The 19,673-nt window shown below is 41.4% G+C and overlaps 1 protein-coding gene across 4 annotated transcripts in view; it reads right to left on the minus strand.

Annotated features, from left to right (window-relative positions):
* The window catches only part of Atf6 (activating transcription factor 6), a 179,648-nt gene that overhangs the window by 92,120 nt on the left and 67,855 nt on the right, over positions 1–19,673 (minus strand). For 3 of the 4 annotated variants that reach the window (XM_063272367.1, XM_008769738.4, NM_001107196.1), the window contains 4 exons: positions 14,995–15,108; positions 14,331–14,430; positions 9,255–9,322; positions 8,044–8,158 (listed from right to left, as the gene is read on the minus strand). In XM_063272367.1, the coding sequence (XP_063128437.1) occupies positions 8,044–8,158; positions 9,255–9,322; positions 14,331–14,430; positions 14,995–15,108 (397 nt within the window). The remainder of the gene's footprint in view (positions 1–8,043; positions 8,159–9,254; positions 9,323–14,330; positions 14,431–14,994; positions 15,109–19,673) is intronic. The other variant, XM_063272368.1, reaches the window with a different exon arrangement.

Raw genomic sequence — 19,673 nt, forward strand, 5'->3', positions numbered from 1 at the left:
TCTGATGCCCTCTTCTGGCATGCAGGTGTACATGCAGACAGAGCACTCCCACATGTAAATAAACACACAAACACACACAGACTCTGTTGAGGTTAAATTCTACCTCAGTTTAATTCTAGTTCTGCCACTTTTGAACCATATTACAATAACCCTTTCCCTTCTGTACTTCACTTCCTTACTTGTAAAATGGGATGATAACTTCATTACAGAAACAAGAACGAAAGGTTGATAATATTGTGCACTATAAGGGCATTAAGTAAATCACAAAACTAGGGGTTGGAGGATTTAGCTCAGTGGTAGAGCGCTTGCCTAGGAAGCGCAAGGCCCTGGGTTCGGTCCCCAGCTCCGGAAAAAAAAAAAATTAAAAAAAAAAATCACAAAACTGGCAGCCATCACAAAATCAAACTTTTAATAGATAAGTCTATCTTTTAACTTGATATTTTGTTGTTTTCCAAAACTCTAAGACTGAACTATTTAGTAAAATTTAAGAGTTTAAAGCAATGCCACACAGCCTTCTAGAGAGACAGTTCACACACACACACACGAAATTAAAAAAATAAAAACACCTTTGTAAAGCTAAACTGGAAGTGCCAGTGCTCTTTAAGGTTCTCACCTCGGGAAAGGAAACTAAAGATCCAGGGTTGTGTGGTTTGCTCTACGTCACAGTAGATATCAGTAAGAGGCACACTGGAAGTAAACTCAGGCCCTTACATTTTTCTTTATATATTCATTCTTAGAATATATCTCTGTTTGGGGGAAAAATTCCATCTTTACAAAAACCCTGAAACTAATGTGAGAGAAAATATCAAAAATTGATCTATCAACTATTAAACTCTGCCATTAATCAGTGCAAACTAACTAATGTATTTGTTCATCTTTAAGATAGGGCCTCACTATGCTGCTAAGTTAACCTCAAACTCACTGCCTCATCCTCCAGAGTGCTGGAATCCCACATGTGAGCTTCTCCGTCACATTTACTTATTGATTTACCTACTCACTTACTGTTGATTGTTTTAGGGGTCTTGGTTTGTTTTATGACACAAGGTCTCTCTATGTACACCAGGATGCCCCTACCTCCCGGGTGTGGATTGAAGGCGTGTGCCACCATACCCTGATATTGTTTTGAGGCAGAGTTTTACTCTGTAGCCCAGATTGGTCTTAGGCTATAAGACCAAACTCATGAAGAAGCCCAGGTTAGCCTTGAACTCATGGCCCCTGGCAAAGCTTCCCAAGGATTGTGATTACAGACATGTGTCGCTATCTTCAGCCACTGTTCTAACACTTTTTGTATTAGATACTTGGTTATTTTAACCTCGTTCTACCTCAATTTTGTCATCAATAATAGGATTAGAAATACTTATATGATTAAATATAAGGAATTAATGGATATATTGAAAACAACTTTGTGAAGTACAAAGTCTGCATAAAGACATCAATTTATGTAAAATGAAACAGAAAAAGATTATAAAAAGAGCATTGCCGATATACATTAAGTACACCTAAGTGAAGTGAACACTTCAATAACTCTGCTCTATTGTTTTATAATATACGTCAAGACCTGAATGCAAGTATATCTTAAGGAAAGACAAAACTGAGAAAAAGTATTCTGAACAGGGAACTTTTAAAAAGAATTCCATCTTCTGAGATAAGGCGTTTTCTAAAGTGCAGTTACCACTCCAAGGTCAGCTACTCATAGCTCAGCTAGAACTCAGCTTGAAGGTCACATAAGTGAAGGCAGTAATGGCTGACCTCCATGTGCACACCCAAGCTGTCGACTCTCACAAACAAAAGAGCACTGACTTTGTAAAGCAAAGGTTATAGACTAATTTATCTTTATCAATCAGGAAATTCCTCTGCCTCTAAACACGCACACACTAACATATGTGTGTATATAAAATTGTCGTGCACAATCATGCACTTCCAATCACTTATTATACTTTGTATATGAAATTTAAACTTTGAAGGTATAAATTATACACATTAAGAAAATATGCCATTCTTTATGTATTAGGAAATTAACATATGTATTGACTTAAGCAATAAATTGCTTTGTGGTCGCCCATGGGAATACACCTTTGGCAAGCATTTTACGTAAATAACACCGCCAAGCAGAGTTTGCAATCATCAGAGCATTTCCTACAGTTTGTCTCAAGCTTTAAGTTTCTGACTCATGTTGCTTAAATCTGGTATAGGACAATAGCCTTTCTCCAGACTTCACAATAAGCCAAAGACCAGAGAGAGAGAGGACTACTACAGCCCGCCCATCTGCTCCAAAACGCTGTCATAAATTTCTGAGACTACCAGTAACGTAAGGATCTACCTGATGACCCTGAGAAGCATGAAGCAATCCATCAGGTAGTTCCTTCACCTCCACGGCCTGGAGCCAAGACAGAAAGCTGCTGGGCTCTGACTGCAGCATCAAGAAAGGGAGAAGCCAGTGCTGCCTAAAATCTGCTGCACTCACACCGCTTATGTCATGCAGCGCATAGAACAGTCCCATTTCTTTAAGCCAAGCATGGAAAAATACCCTGTAACTGCAGTGCATGAAGAAGCACGGCCATAGACAGCATCTATGTTCAACAGGTACTGAGTGCTGAGTACCTCCTGTGAGTGTTGGCCCCTGTGCTGAGTATCAGGGTAGTAATTAACAAGCACACACTGCTTCCTGCCTTTAATAGACTTACAGCACAGATGAGAGAAAGAATGTTTCTGATCTAACAACAATCAGGAACTGACATAAGAAAGATTTTTTTAAATAGTAAAACTATTGTGTTATAATAATGTTTATGAAGGTTCAAGGGCCTGCACGAGCAAGCAAACGTCTCTTGAGGCATGCACACAGCTGAAGTTCAGGTTTTCTCACTGTGTAGCCACACGCGTAAAGTTTCAGGCTACAAAAGAGGAGAACACATCAGGGGCTAAATCCCCCACAACAGTCCTTCATAAAAGATAAGAGACCAACTGTCTGGTAACGACCATTTGGTGGCTGAGGAATCTGATTCAGCTACGAGTGAGAAGGACCGCAGTGTGCTCGCCGGTCTTGCTGTTGGAGCAGAAATAGCAGGTACCTCAGTAACAGTTCCTGCTGCCATTTGCCTCTGATCCCGCTTGCTGTGCTACTTACATTCCTGCACATCACAGGGTAAGTCTCTGTTGCTCAAGGTGATCCTTACAATCTACACCATATAGATGCAATGCGCTCATCTGTGCTTTACAAGCAATTAAGGTGTGAAACTCACCTCAAATATGATGCTACCCTGAGGAAGAGGGAGCACCTAGAGGAAGAAATGCATCTCTAGACGGGTGCATAGCTGAAGTTCAGACACCCCCTCTTATATCACACACGCATTTGAGACAACCAAGAAGACACCAAAGTGTTTACTTTTGATGTAAAGAACAGGTACTAAAAACAAACAAGTAAAATAAAAAATGCCAAAGTATGCTTACGTATCTATCTCATTGGAAAAAGAAATAGCACATAAATGGGAATGATATTCATATATATATATATATATATATATGTATGAAAATATAAAAGACCTGTTCTTCCTCTCAGCCCTCCCCACACCCGTTTCTGGTATTGAGTGTGCGTGTGGTGCATGGAGATTTGGGTGAGTGGAGGCCCGAGGTCTACATCCGATGTCTTCCATAATGCCTCCACCTTATTATTTTATAAGGCAAGGTCTTTCACTGAACGCAGACTTCGCTAATTTGGCCAGAGACTAATAAGTTCAAGGGATCCTCCCGTACCTGCATGCCACCATGTTTAGCTTTGAAATGGACGCAGCAAACAGTTTGCTAACTGATCATCTCTCTAGCCAGAAAACCTGTTCTTAAACAGAAACTGCCCCAAGAGTTTAAAACTTTTCTCCAGATAAAGTGACTCTGAAAGAAGAATGTATGGACAGATTCCAAAGGTCACTGGAATGACAGCTAAGGTCACAGCGTTCCTCACCCTTCTCCAGTTTTCTTTTCCTTCCTAACTTTCCTCTTCTGAGCATCTGCTTTTGGACCACACTCTTGACTTCGTGTGCTTACATTGTTTAATCCACACGCCCTCCCTAAATAAACTATTATACAAGCACACTAAGAAACAGGAATGCTAATTACTTTTTCCTTATTTATTTATAGGCATAGTTCATTCAAAGTACCATGGAGGTGTGAGAAAAGCTACTCTTCAACCCTGCCCCAAATCGCAGCAAAGTAAGCTTAATGGGAGAAAAAAGAAAAAAGCTTAATAGGAAAACAAGGAGTGAGTGCCTGGAACGCCACAAGGAGAGGAGCCCACTGTGCCTGAGGCAGAAAAAGCCAAAGCAACAGGAAGCCTCTGGCAGAATCTCTCTCTTGCTGACCTACAGCAGGACCTCAGTAGCTACGCAAAAGCACGCCTGCTTCAGAGAAAATAATGTCGCCAGCTCAACAGTAAAGAGTTACGGGTTAGGAGTGTGGGTGTGAGGTTATCAGATAATGGCATGCACTGGGTTCTCAATGTTCACATACACTTCTTCAGCTCTTAAGGCACTTGGTTAAGGATATGCTCAACAGTGAAAGAAAACAACGGCTGTGCTTCCGGCCAGGGAACACGTGTCTGGTTCATGCTGGGCGGAAACTTGGGCCTTTACAGTTTCCTCACTCCTGAATCCCAGTGCCATCATTCCTGTCAATGAGATTAAGGGTCCAACAAGAGCAAGTCCACCTCCTCCTGCTCTTGCCACAGGATTTTCAACCAAAAAGTATTTCACATCAAAATATAGAAGAAACGGCCAAGTATTACTTCTTATATTTTCATCTTAGCATGAAAAAAATGAACAATCCAGTATTTAAGGATTAGATTTCTGTCCCATTTACTTTATTGCAATAAAGTAAACTTCCATTTCTCTACTGTTAAAACAAGAAAGAGAGATGGGGTGGGGGGATAGAAAATAAGATGTTGCAGCTTTTCCTAGATATAAAATACTAGATGATAAATTATATTTACATGAAATATAATGTGTGATAGACACTGAACTATCTGAACATCAAATCATAGAAGGAGAAATCAGGAAAGAGGGAGGGAGGGAGGGAGGGAGGGAGGGGAGTATCCAGAAGGCCAGGAGAATGAATAGAAATATGTAGCAATGGGAAGGGAAAGTGGGAGGACAACTAGAAAGTCTTGCATCCCTCAGGCGCCAGGGATACAGGAGGCTCCCAGGACCCAACGGAGATGACATTCCCACTTCCAACAGCTGGAAGAGACCACCTCCAGTACATAGACATAGCCCCCAGTAGAGGGATGGGGCCTCCCACCCATCTCAAAATCTTTAACCCAGAATTGTTCCTGTCTAAAGGAAAGACAAGGACAAAAAACTGGAGCAGAGACTGAAGAAAACCATCTAGAGACCACCCTACCTAGGAATCCCAGACACCAAACCCAGTCACTATTACAGATGCCAAGAAGTGCTTGCAGACAGGAGAGCCTGGTATGGCTGTCCTCTGAGAGGCTCTGCCAGGACCTGACTAAGAAAGATGCAGATATTCACAGCCAACCATGGCCCTGAGTCCAGGGACCCCAATGGAAGAGTTAGGGAAGGACTGAGGAGCTGAAGGGAATTGCAACCCAATAGGAAGAACAATATCAACTAACCTGACCACCCATAGTTCCCACGGACTAAACTACCAACCAAACAGTATACGTGGGCAGGTCCATGGCTCCTGCTATATATGTAACAGACCTGCCTTATCTGGCATCAATGGGAGAGGAGACTTTTGGTCCTGTGGAGGCTTGTTGCCCAAGCAAAGGGGAATGCTAGAAGGGTGAGGCAGGAGTGGGTGAGTAGATGGGTGAGCACCCTCTTTGAGGCAAAGGGGAGGGGATGGGGAGTTTGTGGGAGACCAGAAAGGGAGATAGAATTTGAAATGTAAATAAATAGTTTTTAAAAAGCACAATTCAATCTCTTTATTAAAAAAAATCCAGTCTCCTTTAATATTAATGTAGTCTCTCTTTCTCCATCCTGTGTGTGTGTGTGTGTGTGTGTGTGTGTGTGTGTGTGTGTGTGTATGTGTGTGTGTGTAAAACTTGTTCTATCCCTAGAAAAACATTGTTAACAATGATTTCAACCCATGGCTTGACATCTGCTGCTTTTACTGTGTGTTATACTGTTTGATCAGTGAAGGCATATCCTGAATTATTATTAAAAACACACTTCTGGAGGAAGTTCAGTGACATCATCACATCAGGGCACACCAGATCCTTACAGAAAACAAGATCCATTTTAAAAGGTTTGCTGTAACCTTAAACATAACTGTGTCACTAGAAGAACAAATCCTTAGTTCTCTTGAGCCAACCAGTTGGAGCCTTAATGAAACTGTTCTCAGCTGCCCCCTTGCCAGTCAAAAGTCATGAGGCTAATTAATATGTTAATTATTTGGGAGAACAAGATGAACAAAGGAATTCTGTGAAAAGGCTGTGATCTTCAGATACCACAGCTAAGGTATTCCAAATGTCCTGGAATGTCTGGTTAGTAACTGGATATATGAATAGATATATAAATATAGTAATACATAACATCTAATTTCCTTAGTCTTCAATATCTGATTGTCTCTATTCCTGAAACACTGAGGCACTAAAAATTTCTAATTTAGAAACGCACTAACTACTTAATTGACAATTTCTTTGTTAGGGAGTGGCAACAGCAACTGAGAACAAATCATTCTACTGTCAGTAAACACTAATTGTCAACCAGGTTCCACCTATATATAGTCTTTCCTTGTAATGACTTAGGCAGCTAGAGAGAGGTGGCTCAGTGGTTAGAATCGCTTATGCTCCTGTGGAGGACCTGAGCTCTGTTCCAAATGCCCATCTCAGGTAGCTCATAGCTGGCTGTGACTCCAGCTCCAAGGGATCAACACCCTCTTCTGGTCTTTGTGGGCAATGTATTTGCCTAGGATTGAATGAAATGTCCCCCATAGTCTCAAATATTTAAATACTCAGTCCCCAGTTGGTATTACTGTTAGGGGAGGCTTGGGAGGCAAGGCTTGTTAGAAGAAGTATGTCACTGGAGGTGGGTTTCGGAAGTTTAAAGACTTACGACTTTCCAAATTCTCTCTCTCTCTCTCTCTCTCTCTCTCTCTCTCTCTCTGCTTCTTGCTTTCACCCCATTATCATGAACTCCTACCCTCAGGAACCATACGCCCAAATGAGCTACTTCTTCCTTAAGTTGCCTTGGTTATGGTTTTATCACAGCAACAGAAAAGTAATTCATACAGCACTGACATGCACATACCAATATTTACATGTAATTAAAAACATAATAAAAATTTTTAAGAAATGGCTTAGGATGCAAATCATGGAGGAATTCCAGTCACTTCTGTTTTCCTGGTTAATACAGAACACTCTAAGGGACCATCAGATGGAAACTCTAAGAAGAATATATTGTCATTTATAGGAAAAGCAGATGGGCTATAAATGGTTGTGCTTTTTTTTCATGTGGTCTAACATTTTTAACATTCAAAAATGCTAGTATAAACACTTTTGCTTATATAACCTGACTGATTAATACATTCTTCACCAAGAAGTATAAACGTTTTAAAAAGAAATAAAAACTGAACAAAGAAACTTGGAAATAGAGATCTAAACACTCCACAACTGACCAATTAATCAGCCCATGATTAATCTTAAGCCTACACTTCAGAAGTTTGTTCCTTAATTACCAAACAGGCCTTGGCTTAAAACACACCAATAGGTAATCGTCACTTCCTGTTTCACTTTCCCGCTGGTTAGAAACAAGGGGCATAGCTATAGGGTGACGAGGAATAAAGATCAATGTGGTTTGTGCTCCCTCAGTGCACAGTGTGCACCTGACCTCAGTGCCACGCTCAGGTTCCTCAGATGCTGACGGCTCCAAGTGAAGCCCGAAGCTCAGCGCTCACCCAGCCTGCTGCACCTGCACAGCGGACTTCATCCTGCCTCCTGTCTACCCGTGTTCCTTCTCCAAAACTCCTTCTGAGGCCTTGTATTCAGCAGCTTCTCAAAGACATTTGCTTTATTCTTTCAAAATGACTTACCCTTCGAAATGATACGACGTAAAATGTATCTCCCCTCCTGCGGATGGCGTCAAAGAAGCCTTGGTAACTTCCAGGCGAAGCGTAATACACCTGCAGCTCACTCCCAGAATTCCTACTGATGTGAGAAAATAGAAAATACCATCAATATTCCAACATGAAGGGTCTTCCCTACTCCGTCCACTCTAAAGTCACATCTGAATCTTAAGGACCTCTTCCAGCCAAACAGTAGCATTTTAACAACTCTTCTGACTTTTTAATATTTTTTAATTGGCACATATTTATTGGGGGTCATGTGATGCTCTGCAACATGTGACTTATGCGAATGCTACTTTGGGCACTGGATCTGCTACATTAATCTGCTTGGTTCACAGAGCAAGTTAGAAAGGCTATGACTACCAATCCACCCCCTACGGCTAGCCTCTTGACCCATGACTGGGTTACCTCCCATTCTGCTCTCCTCACGTTCCACTGCCTTGATGATGGACAGCATTTGAACTGCTGGGTACTGCTCTCTCTGAAGTCCCTCAATCTCTCCAGTCACGCTATGCACTACTAAGTCACGCAGACCAGGTCTGACGTCGAGTTCTACCACTTAGTTCATGACTTTGGAAATTAATAAAAACAAAAAAAAATTTGACTCCCCAGCCTTTTCCTACATAAAATATACTTTGAATTATTATGTAAATTTAAAGGTAAGGTGTATGTAAAGCACGCAGCCAGGGTGGATGAGACAGTTCAGCAGGTAAAACACCTGCTACAAGAGCCAAAACACGGAAAGTCCAGTTCAATCCCAGAATCCACATTCAGAAAAGCTGCATCAAAGGGCACAACTGTGACCCAGCACGGGCACAGTGATGTGAGAGGCGGGGACAGAAGAGTCAGCTGGAAGCCTGAGGAGTTCATGGTACAACAGAAACCACAGTGACCCTGCACCAACAAGGTGGAGAGAAAAAACTAACATTAAAATCAGGAACGAGAAAGCAATGGGCACTTTGGATTTACAGCAAAATTATAATTGAAAAATCTTCTGACTAAATCTATACTTAAGAGATCTGAGAGAGGTATTCCTTTGCTGGGACTGCTAACTGGTCATGTATGTTCATTTGAACTGAAATAAAAGTCGTAAGAGGAGCATGAGAAGGAGGTGTGAGTTCCTATTCCACTAATAGACAGGTCAAGCTCTTTGGCCAAAAGCCTCTGGATCTTCTTACCTGATGCTAGTGGTTTCTGTGTACTGGACAGCCATCAGCTGAGAATTCGAGCCCTGTTCCAGAGCACCCTGGAAGAGAGAAAGAAGTTTAAGAAATAACAGAAAAACCGTCTGGGTTGGTTATTTAGAATACTTTAGGCCATGCTGTAGACTGAGACTATATGTAACGCTGTCTTATAAAGACCGTTCAGGTACTTCCCACAAAGTTTACAGACTGACTGGCCAAGTTCAATCTACCCGCTGCAACTTTTATGACCAAGCTGAACAATAAAGGACATATAGAACTTATGTTTGTAAAAAAAGTATTATGTTACAGACAAATTCTTAAATAGGAAAGACTCTGAAACAAAATTTCCACTATTCACTGAGTTGCACACACACATTCCTCACACCTAACACTCCCATTTGAATCTCACGAAAGACATCTGACCCATGACTCTTTTGTCCAGACAACAGTTGAGTATGGAACCATCAGTGGCCATGTATGCCTCACTAGGCACTTGCTCTCTACTCTGTTTTCTTAGTTTCCTGAGAGTTTAGTAAGTTAATCTTTAGGAGAATTTTGTAAGGGAATCAGAATTCAAGGATATATTACTACTATTATGTTAGAAAGTGACCTTGTATTTTTTATACATAAATACTAGTCTAGTAGATCTCCTGGAATTTATTGCCATGTTCATATATCTATCTTTACATAGATAAAGGCTTCAAAATTAGATACCTGATTTCCTGTAAGAAGCTCAGGGTCTGACTTGGGGGGGGGGGTTTCTATAAAACAATAAAATGTGATAAATACTAAGACAGAAGCCAATACAAAATGCTTAAAGGGAAAAAGAGGAGAATAAGTTTGGTAAAGAGAACCAGTGTGGGAAGATGAGCATAAGGTCTGCAAGTTCTGGTCCTACAAGGGCCTTATTTGACAATTAGCACATACATCCATGCATACATATACCTGCCACGCTAGCCACTTAGTAAGCATCTCGGTCCTCACATCAACTGCCATGCTATGGCAGTGCTTGCATAAAAGTGACCATATTTAGCTGAATAATGGCCTCAAGCCAAGAATAATGACACTGGGGGGTTATTATAGTACATTGTTGTAAATGCTATGAATTACTGTTGCTAGTCTCTACCTGTGCTTAACTTACAAATGTCCCTTGCTATATATGAAGGGAAAATAATATACGTAGGGTCCTCTACTGTCCATGTCACATCATCACAGCCTACTGTGGGATAATATGTGCACAGTATAAAAACCTAGTTTCAAGTCCAGCATTCAGAAGGCAGAAGCAAATGGATTTCTGTTGAGCTCAAGGCCAGCCTGGTCTAAATAGTGAGTTCTAGGTCAGTCTAGTAAGAACCTGCCTCAAACAAACAAACAACTTATAATTCTTCTTGACCCTTCCTTTGCGTTGCTGGGAGCGCTCTCTCTCTCTCTCTCTCTCTCTCTCTCTCTCTCTCTCTCTCTCTCTCTCTCTGTCTCTCTCTCTCTGTCTGTCTGTCTGTCTGTCTGTCTGTCTCTCTCTCTCTCTCTCTCTCTCTCTGTGTGTGTGTGTGTGTGTGTGTGTGTGAGAGAGAGAGAGAGAGAGAGAGAGAGAGAGAGAGAGAGTTTATTTTTTATAGTCTGTTAGTTTAACTGGGATATTTGGGATATTTACCTACGCTACTGTTTTTCCTCCCTGCCAACACTGGTTTGTATCTGGCATTGTTTTCATAGTCTAAAAAGCTTTGGAATTTTCCACCTTATAAGTGGGTCTTGTTTTATGGCCCAGGATGGTCTCAAACAAATGATTCAAATGATTCTCTTTTTCCGGCCTCCTGAGCACGAGACCTCTAGACGTACATCCCATGCCTATCTAGAATGCCTTATTGATCAGCCTCCTGAGACCAGTCCTTTCAACTGTGGTCTACCAAAGTGCCTTCTCTTTGCCTTCATCATAGACGGCAGCTTTCACTCACCCTTGATCTTTCCTAATCGTCCCAGTGTAAGGAAAGTAAGAGTATGCAAGAGAACAAGTCAAGTCAAAGACAGGGTACTGGAGTAAGGCAATAGAAATCTCAAAGAAATGTCGGTTTGCCAAACTTACAGAATACTTTTTAAAACTGACTTATTTTTATATCTAAAATAAATAATCAAGAGGGATAAATGTTGAAATGGGGGTGGGGGAATGGCAGAACAGGTACAGGCTTCCAACACAAAGAGACCAAACAAGTTCCTACATGCTTTTCCGCTAACATCAGCACGACCAAGATGACTGTTCCAGCCCAGAACTCCCTTCACTCAACACAGATGCTCCCATGCCGTCCCTTTTTCGGTAATAGCTAGGATTCCTAGACTTCTGAACTATTACCTAAGCACCCAATAGAGAGACATGCGCCCAAAATAGCAGAGAAGGGGGCTGTAGTCTAAACTGCAAATCTATAAATAATGGGCTAAACTTAGGACAACATGACTTCTCTTACACTAGAATTCTTTCAGGATTAGAGAAAAACCCTTTCACAGTTATGAAAAACAGGAAGGAGTAGTGTGAAAAATTATAAAGACAAGGCAAAAACCTCCACTTAGGACAAGATTTTCTAATTTTCATAAATGAGCTTTGTGAGATTATCTACTGACAGTGGCATATACCTGAATCTTGTGCTCTTCCTCTATATGGCAAAGGAGGGAAGCCTGAAAAACCACATTATTTGAAACCTCTGTCACTAGGGTTGAGATCATTTAGACTCTGCCAGAAAGATAAACTTGCTCCAAATATGGAAGCAGAAGCCAGTCTCCTCCCCCCGGCTGAGGAGGTAGCTGATACATGTGCACAGTCCAGCAGACCATTAGGTTCTGAAGTGCTGGCCCGTGTTCCAATACCAGGAAGAGCTTTGGGGCTGTCAGGTCCTCATGGCATTGGCTGTGACTGCCCATAGCCTCAAGGAGTACTAACAACCAATGAAGCTGCCACAGTAGGCAAGAAGGGGTTGGAGAGGCCATGGAAAGCACATTCTGGGTAGTCACAGACACAGACCCTCAGAAGTCAGAACACGAGCTCAACCACACTTAACATATTATGTCCTGCTTCCAAATAAATAGTTAACCCTGCTCTCCCATGCACACTCATTCTTATTCTCTCTCTCTCTCTCTCTCTCTCTCTCTCTCTCTCTCTCTCTCTCTCTCTCTCATCCTTCCTCCACCCCTTACCCCAACTCAAGACAGGGTCTCATTCTAGCCCTCCAGCCCAAACTGGCCTGGAATTCACTATACATAGCCCAGGATGGCCTAAAATTCAGCCTCAGCTTCCTGGGTTCTGTGATTACAGATGCAAGTCACTGCCACTACGCCCGGCTGAGATGCCTCTTTTTCTATCCCTCCCTCAACTCCCTTCAATTTCTTTTGATGACAGGGTCTCACTCTGTTGCCCTGGCTGGCTTAGAACTCATGTAGACGAGGCTGGCCTCGAACTCAAGGATACTGCCTGCCCCTGTCTCTCCTGCCCTCCAAGAGCCAGGATGTAGGCCAGTGCTACCACCATGCTCAGCAAGATGATTCTGTTAGCACCTAAACCAAACGTGCAAAGCAGGTGGAAATTTTTCCATCCCAAAACAAAACCTCCTTGTTGGTTCTTATTTTCTATCACCATTTCTGGAAATTTCTCTGCAACAATTACTGCCACTTTTCTATGTTACTCTCCAATATTCCCTTCCCTGGGCTTCTGTCATTATAACACAGTAAAAGAGCCTCCAGGGTCTCCAGAGAGTTCGAATGGCAAGTTTTAGTAGTGCCCGCCACCGCCTTCACTGTCACAGCCTGTTGGCTTGGCTGGAGCTGCACTGCCCCTTCCTGCCCTCCATCCTGCTGTCCAGCCACCTTCAAGGGATGCTTTGTAGCCCACACATGTGCAATGCCCAGCACTAGTTTATCACTCTCTCTCCTCTCTGGTTTCACACTGGGACTTTGGTTTCACACTGGGGAGTAGCACCCAAAAATCAAACATTTAGCCTCAACTTCTCTCCTGCAGTCCAGATGTAGACACATGGTTGTCTACTGGACATCTTCAGTTGATTGTCTAAAGTCTGTGTCTAAAGCTCTTGACTCCTATCCCTAACTCCTTCCTCAGTTTCTGTCTCTATAAATAGCATCAGCATTAATCCAGCACCCAAGACACAGAAATTATTAACAATACCTCTTTAGTTTTGTAGCAGCAATTCCTTAATAGTTTTACTTTCAAAATATACCTAGGTCCCCATTCCTTCCTACCCCTTCACATCTACCACAGTAGAATAGACCAAAGACCTCCCATCTAAACCACTAGAATGCAGTCTACCTGAGCTGCCTACTCCCCATCAGTCTGTTTCGTGTGGCTTCTAGAATGATCGTTTTTGTTTCTTTGTTGTTTTGAGACAAGGTCTCACTATATATTTCAAGCTAGCCTTGAACTCAGCATCCTGCTTCTGAGTTCTGAACTCCTAAATTCACAATGAGCGCTACCAGTCCTAGCCAAACTGACCTTTCACACGTACAACTCACATCAAGCCACCCCCTCACCAAACCCACTAATGGTGTCCTGCATGCCCAGAATGGAATCCGAAGTTCAGACCAGAGCCTGTGGTGTTCACTACGCTCTCTCCTCCACAGCCTCTCAGATCTGAACTCCTACCGCTCTCCCCTCAGTCACAGCATTCCTTCCAGCTGTACTCACTCCTTGAAGTTCTGTAAATATGCACACTGCTCCGTCCTGGGGCTTTTTACATATGCAGTTCCCAGTCTGGAAGTTATTTCACTGGATTTCCTCCTAAATTCTAGAGCTATGAAGGATCCGTGTAAGAGATGAGTTTCTATCCCACCCAGCTATAAAGGCTCTGCAGCGCTCTAGCAGCCAGAGTTAATTACTGTGATACAGTGCCCTGCTAGAGAGGAGAGAGTGAGAGAGAACACGGGAAGCAGCACCACGCCTGAGTAGGCAGCAATGGCTGCAGCATCGGAAGCAGCCACAGTGAGAAATACAAAGGCTTAAGTCTCCAAGTCTCCCAGGGAAGAAAGCAAGTGGCGCCTGGACTGTGGTTCCTTCAGACACAGGCAGAGCAGACAGACCTGGAGAATGCGGGTTTTCTGCTGGCTATTTGTCATTCTTCTCGATTTGGTCCTTTCCACTTCATGTCTATGAACCCAGCCTCGAAGTTCATGGTTCAACCTAAAAAACAGAGCGATCAAATATATTTCATAGTAGGCTTATTCTTTTGTTGGAAATTAACTTAATTGTTCTTTAGGACCCAAAGAGCAGCCCAACATATCTGACTACTTAACAATACTTTTTGATTTAATTTGAAAAAACCTTGGACATTCAATGCTGTTTATTTTAATAAGACATGGATTGTTACAAGACAAGCTCCTAATCACGAGTTCAAAATCCAAAGAAATAATGGAATATATGTCCAGACAACACAGTCAGATATCACCTTCCCAACTTCAAAAGGGGGATGCTGCCTGCTGAGAATCTTACGTCCACAAGTCTAGCCTTGCCCTGAATTCTAACATCCACTTCATCCCTTCACTCAAACAAGACACATAGAAGCAGGCAACCATCACATCGGATGACCCATCCCCATCTCTACCTAGACAACTGCAGGTTACACTTATCCAACAATAAATCAGATTCTCTTGGCCTCTTAGTAAAGCTGAAGAAATGCTGTTCTAAGTTCTGAAGCTTGCCATGGGGGGCCACACAGTAGTTTCTGTACCAATCCATATCCCTTACCTGAGAGACTCTGTCGTGTTAATGAGGGGCTGACATGGAGGTGGAGGGATATAAAGTAATGGTTCTTCACTTAGCACCATTAAGGCTTTGTCATTGGACACAGAATGATCATATCTGAAATAAACATACACAAAAATCACTTCCTTGTATCATAAATTTCATAAAGCTTAGTGGTGTCGATTTTCATTTAAAAAATGTATACCAAATTTATGTTGCAAGATGGAAATGAACATAACGGAAAGAATCAAGTATAGACCATATGGTGGCCTGTCATTCTCTAAGTCTCTAAGACATGGCAGGTTATTCACATTTGCTTAGCTACTCTTTACTGTGCAGCACATGCTGTGTGTGAAGTCAATGAACTTCGGTGTCGCTAGAGTAGAGGAGAAATTAAGGGAAAGAGTTACCAGTTGGCAGGAAAAAAACAGTATTAAATGACAAGGCCTATAGGTCTGTGGTCATTTGTGACAATGAAACGCAACAGTCTCCCTAATAAAAGTTTGTGTGAAGTGGGAGTAGAGTAGGCCCAAAAATATTTGGCAAGAGAAAAGTGACAAAGTTGAAAAACTGAATAAAAATTTTAGAACCAGGTTGGGAATTTAGCTCAGTGGTAGAACGCTTGCCTAGCAAGTGCAAGGCTCTGGGTTCGGTCCTCAGCTCCGGAAAAAAATAAAATTTTTAGAACCATGGATGGCCTTGAGTCCATAACAAAACACTAAAGGACAATGACTAGTTACTTTAAAAAATACACATTTGTCCCTATCCTACTGCTTTATGGCACAGGATTCACATCTAGAATATGATAAGAAACAAAACTTGAGCTGAGAAATTATCACTGAGCTGAAAATCAGAATGGGAACTGGGCCTGTTACGACTGGTTACATCCTTCAGTCTGTATTTTAATCTATCTTAGATCTGTTCTGAATTTTATGTATAAGATGCTCTGAATTTATAGATATGCTAAAGTACAAAAAATATACAAAATTGAACATGGTAAGCTTCATGCTTTTCACTTATCCATTCAATATTTGGGGAACACCACCTATGTACTGGGTAATCCAAGAGAGAACAAAAGTCCATTCTCAAAGCAACAGGAAAGGCAGATCAAACACAAGAAAACAAATACATAAAATACAGCCAAGCCTTGCTAACTGTTGTAAAAGAAACAAAGGACTCAAACAACAAAGGAAGGCAGGATCTCCTGCAGGTAAAACTAAGGAAAGGATGATATAAGTCAAGGCTAAAGGACAAGAGGAAACCAGCTGTGAGGAAACTAGGGGAAGAGTATACAAGACAAAAGCAAGTGAGAGAAAAACAGACTCCAGAAACACAGAAGACTGCTGAAGAGCTGTGGGCATGTGGGACAGACAGAGAGGAAGTCAGAAAGACTGAGACAGGGTCATAGTTAGGACTTGCTAAATAAAAGAGAAGTTACTAGAGAAGTGAAATACTCCAATTTATCCCTAAGCCTTATAATTGTATCAAAACCAAATATTAGTTAAATACGGAAAGGGAAAACGTCAGAGACGACTGGATGCATGAGCACGTGTGTGAGAAGTGCGACCTGTGGACGGGAGTTTGAGATTCATGCATGTGCACACTCCGGAGGCCGGAGTACAGAGGAGTCACTGCAGCAGGAGGTAGACGGAGTTCCCAGCGCCACAGCTTGGGATCTGCACAAAGGAGAAGCTTACCAGGGAAATCAGGAGGGAAGGAGGGAAGACAGAATGAGTACGATAAGCTTGCACAAGGGAGGTGAAGGCAGGAGGCTCACAGGTCAAAGCACCCTGTGCTACAGAGCAAGTTTGTCTCAATTAACCAGGGCCAAGGAAATACCACAGTGATAGAGTACTTGCCTATACAAGGAAGGGCCTGCACTGAACCCCGAACACCACAAGCAGCAGCCAGTCCAAAACAACAACAACAACAAAAAAAAACAAACAAACAAACAAAAACAGAAAGAAAGACTAAAAATTATAAGGATGCAAAAGGAAACGTCTTTTAGGGAGTGACTCACTTAGCCAAATCCTGAAAAAGAGTTCTAGGTGAGCACATGGGTTGTCATTAGATTTGCCAGAATGAAAACATGCCCCCTAATGCTCCCCAAAACACACACCTACCAGAATGGACAACTAACTTTAGAATAAAAATAATGATTTCTGAGTATGGCACACATAAGAGAAAAGAAGTGAAAGCTAAAGTTATATGAAACACACACACACACACACACACACACATACACACACACACACATCATTTGAAAATCACACCTACATAATTAACAAAGACAGGAATTCCATGAGGAAAACCAAAAATTGCTTTCAAAACTCTATTTTTGACCTGTAATTTTCTTTCCATATGATTAAACTCTAGCAAAGCTTTCTGCACACCTGTGCTGGCTAACTTCCTTCTAACAGCCAAATTATAGAGAAGAAAACAGGAGAAATACAAGGGTAGACTGGACAGGGTAAAAGGGAGAAAGGAAGAGTCTAAGTGAGCACTCAGTCTGGAGACAATCAGACCCTACTGACCCACAGACGGTCAGAGATCTAGGCTCTCTGCAAACCATCTACACAGAGAAGAGAAATGTCAGCAAACAAATCACTAAAGCAAAGTGCAATGCTGGGAGCTGGAGTTGATGAGAATTCCTAGACTAGCGACACTCTGCGGCTGATGCCTCAAGCAGAAACCACTCTTTCCTGGTTACTAGAAGACAACTGTGATTTATGTCCTATGTCCTGAGGTAAAAATGAATAGTAACTCTCGCTAGACTACTACTACACTTTCATAAAAGTGTCCCAGTTTGGCTGATAAGTTATACTATTACAAATACGATCTGTATACATACATACACTTCTAACACTGAAAAAAATCCATGCAACTGCAATTTGCTAGTGGTAATATGCTAATCACAAACAAATATAACAATTAAACAGTAGGATTATGATCTATCCTTCCATTATTTGAACCATAAACTGAAACAAAATGAGGCATTTAAAAATGCAGATGATAGAAAACTTGAATGGGCCCATAGCAAGTAAGAAAACTGAATTTGTTTTAAAGAAAAAAAAGAAAAAAGTCCCCATCTCCACCCAAAAGAACACAAGCCCAGGGCTAGACAGTTTCACTGCTGAATTTTACCAAACTGCAAAAGAAGAGCCAATGTGAGCCAGATATAGTGGCTCGAGTTAGTTTGCCTGCTGTCCCAAAAGCTGAGCTAGGAAGATCGTTAAGTTGAGGCTAGCCTGGCACCTTAATGAGACTCTTCCAGAACACAAACTATCAAAATGAAACTGACGCAAACTTGTCTAAAACTAGTCCAAAGAAGTGAAAGAAAGGAAACCCTTCCAAAGTTGTTCTGATATCAAGACTACACAGGAACACAGCCAAAAGAAGACTCCACAGACCCAAGTCTCTGATGATCACAGCTATCAAAATGCTATTAAAGTCCTAGCAACTCAAAGCCAATATATTAAAAGGTGATCCATCATGATCAAGTAGGATTTATTACAGAAATGCAAGGATGGTTCAACATACACAAATCAGTAAGTGTAACACACTGTGTCTACAGAATAGAAAACAAACACTTTATGATTGTCTCAAGAGATGAAGAAAAGGCATTAAGTAAAACTCAACATCCTATCTTGAAGAAAAAAAAGAAAAGAAAATTAGATATAAAAGAAAATTGTCTCAACATTATAAAACTCACACAACAGCTCACAGCCAACATCACGCTGAATGAAAACAGCTCAGTTCCTTTAAGCCCAGGAGCAAGGCACAGATTTCTACCTGCAGTACTACAAGTTCCTCAGAGAGCTAGAAACACAACAGTTCATTTCAAAGGAAGCAAAATGCATGTCAGAAAGACATCTATCTGCAGGCCCGTGTCACAACAGCCAAGACATGGGAATTAACCTACCTGCCCACTGATGATAAGTAAAGAAAACAGATACTGAAATTCTGCTGTTTTCACTGACAGTGGACACATTTACAGGAAACAAAGCACACACACAAAAAGTACCATATTTTCTCTGTTAGATGAGCAAGCTAAAAACCTGCCATCACAGGGTTTTGGGTTTTTTTTTGGGGGGGGGAGGTCTGTTTTTTTATGCAATCATGAATATCAGCGTCTAAAAGGTATGGGGGGAGAGAGGGAGGGATGTGGGAGGCGAGTCCTGAATAGGGGTCAGAGCAACTGGATAAGAGAGATTCTGAAGCACTGCAAACCATGGTTGAGCACAATGCATCAAGTACTTCAACATATCTAGTAAAAAGAATCTGAATGTTCTCACCACAGAGAATGAACGAGTATCTGTCTCAGATGATGGATACACTAATTACTCTGTCTAATCATTATACATTATTAACATCAGAATGACAGTAAATATGCATGGGCACTGTGTCAGCTAAAAAAATTAAATACTTTTAAAAGATAATAAACTAGTAAAATAGCAGTTTAAATATTTAATTTTTTTTCAAAGAAAAAATATATAGGTGTCCTGATAACACATATAAACATCTAAAATTCAGTTCAGAACAAATCCATACTTGATGTTTTCAATATTACACAATTTTTTTTTAGTATTTTGTATTAAAAATACTACCACTAATACCAATGAAGATGAAGATGATGGCAAGAATTCAAACTAATGAACTAGTATTTGCCTAATCTAAATTCT

Source organism: Rattus norvegicus, chromosome 13 (genome assembly GCF_036323735.1).
Source record: "Rattus norvegicus strain BN/NHsdMcwi chromosome 13, GRCr8, whole genome shotgun sequence".
In the NCBI taxonomy this organism is placed as follows: Eukaryota; Metazoa; Chordata; class Mammalia; order Rodentia; family Muridae; genus Rattus; species Rattus norvegicus.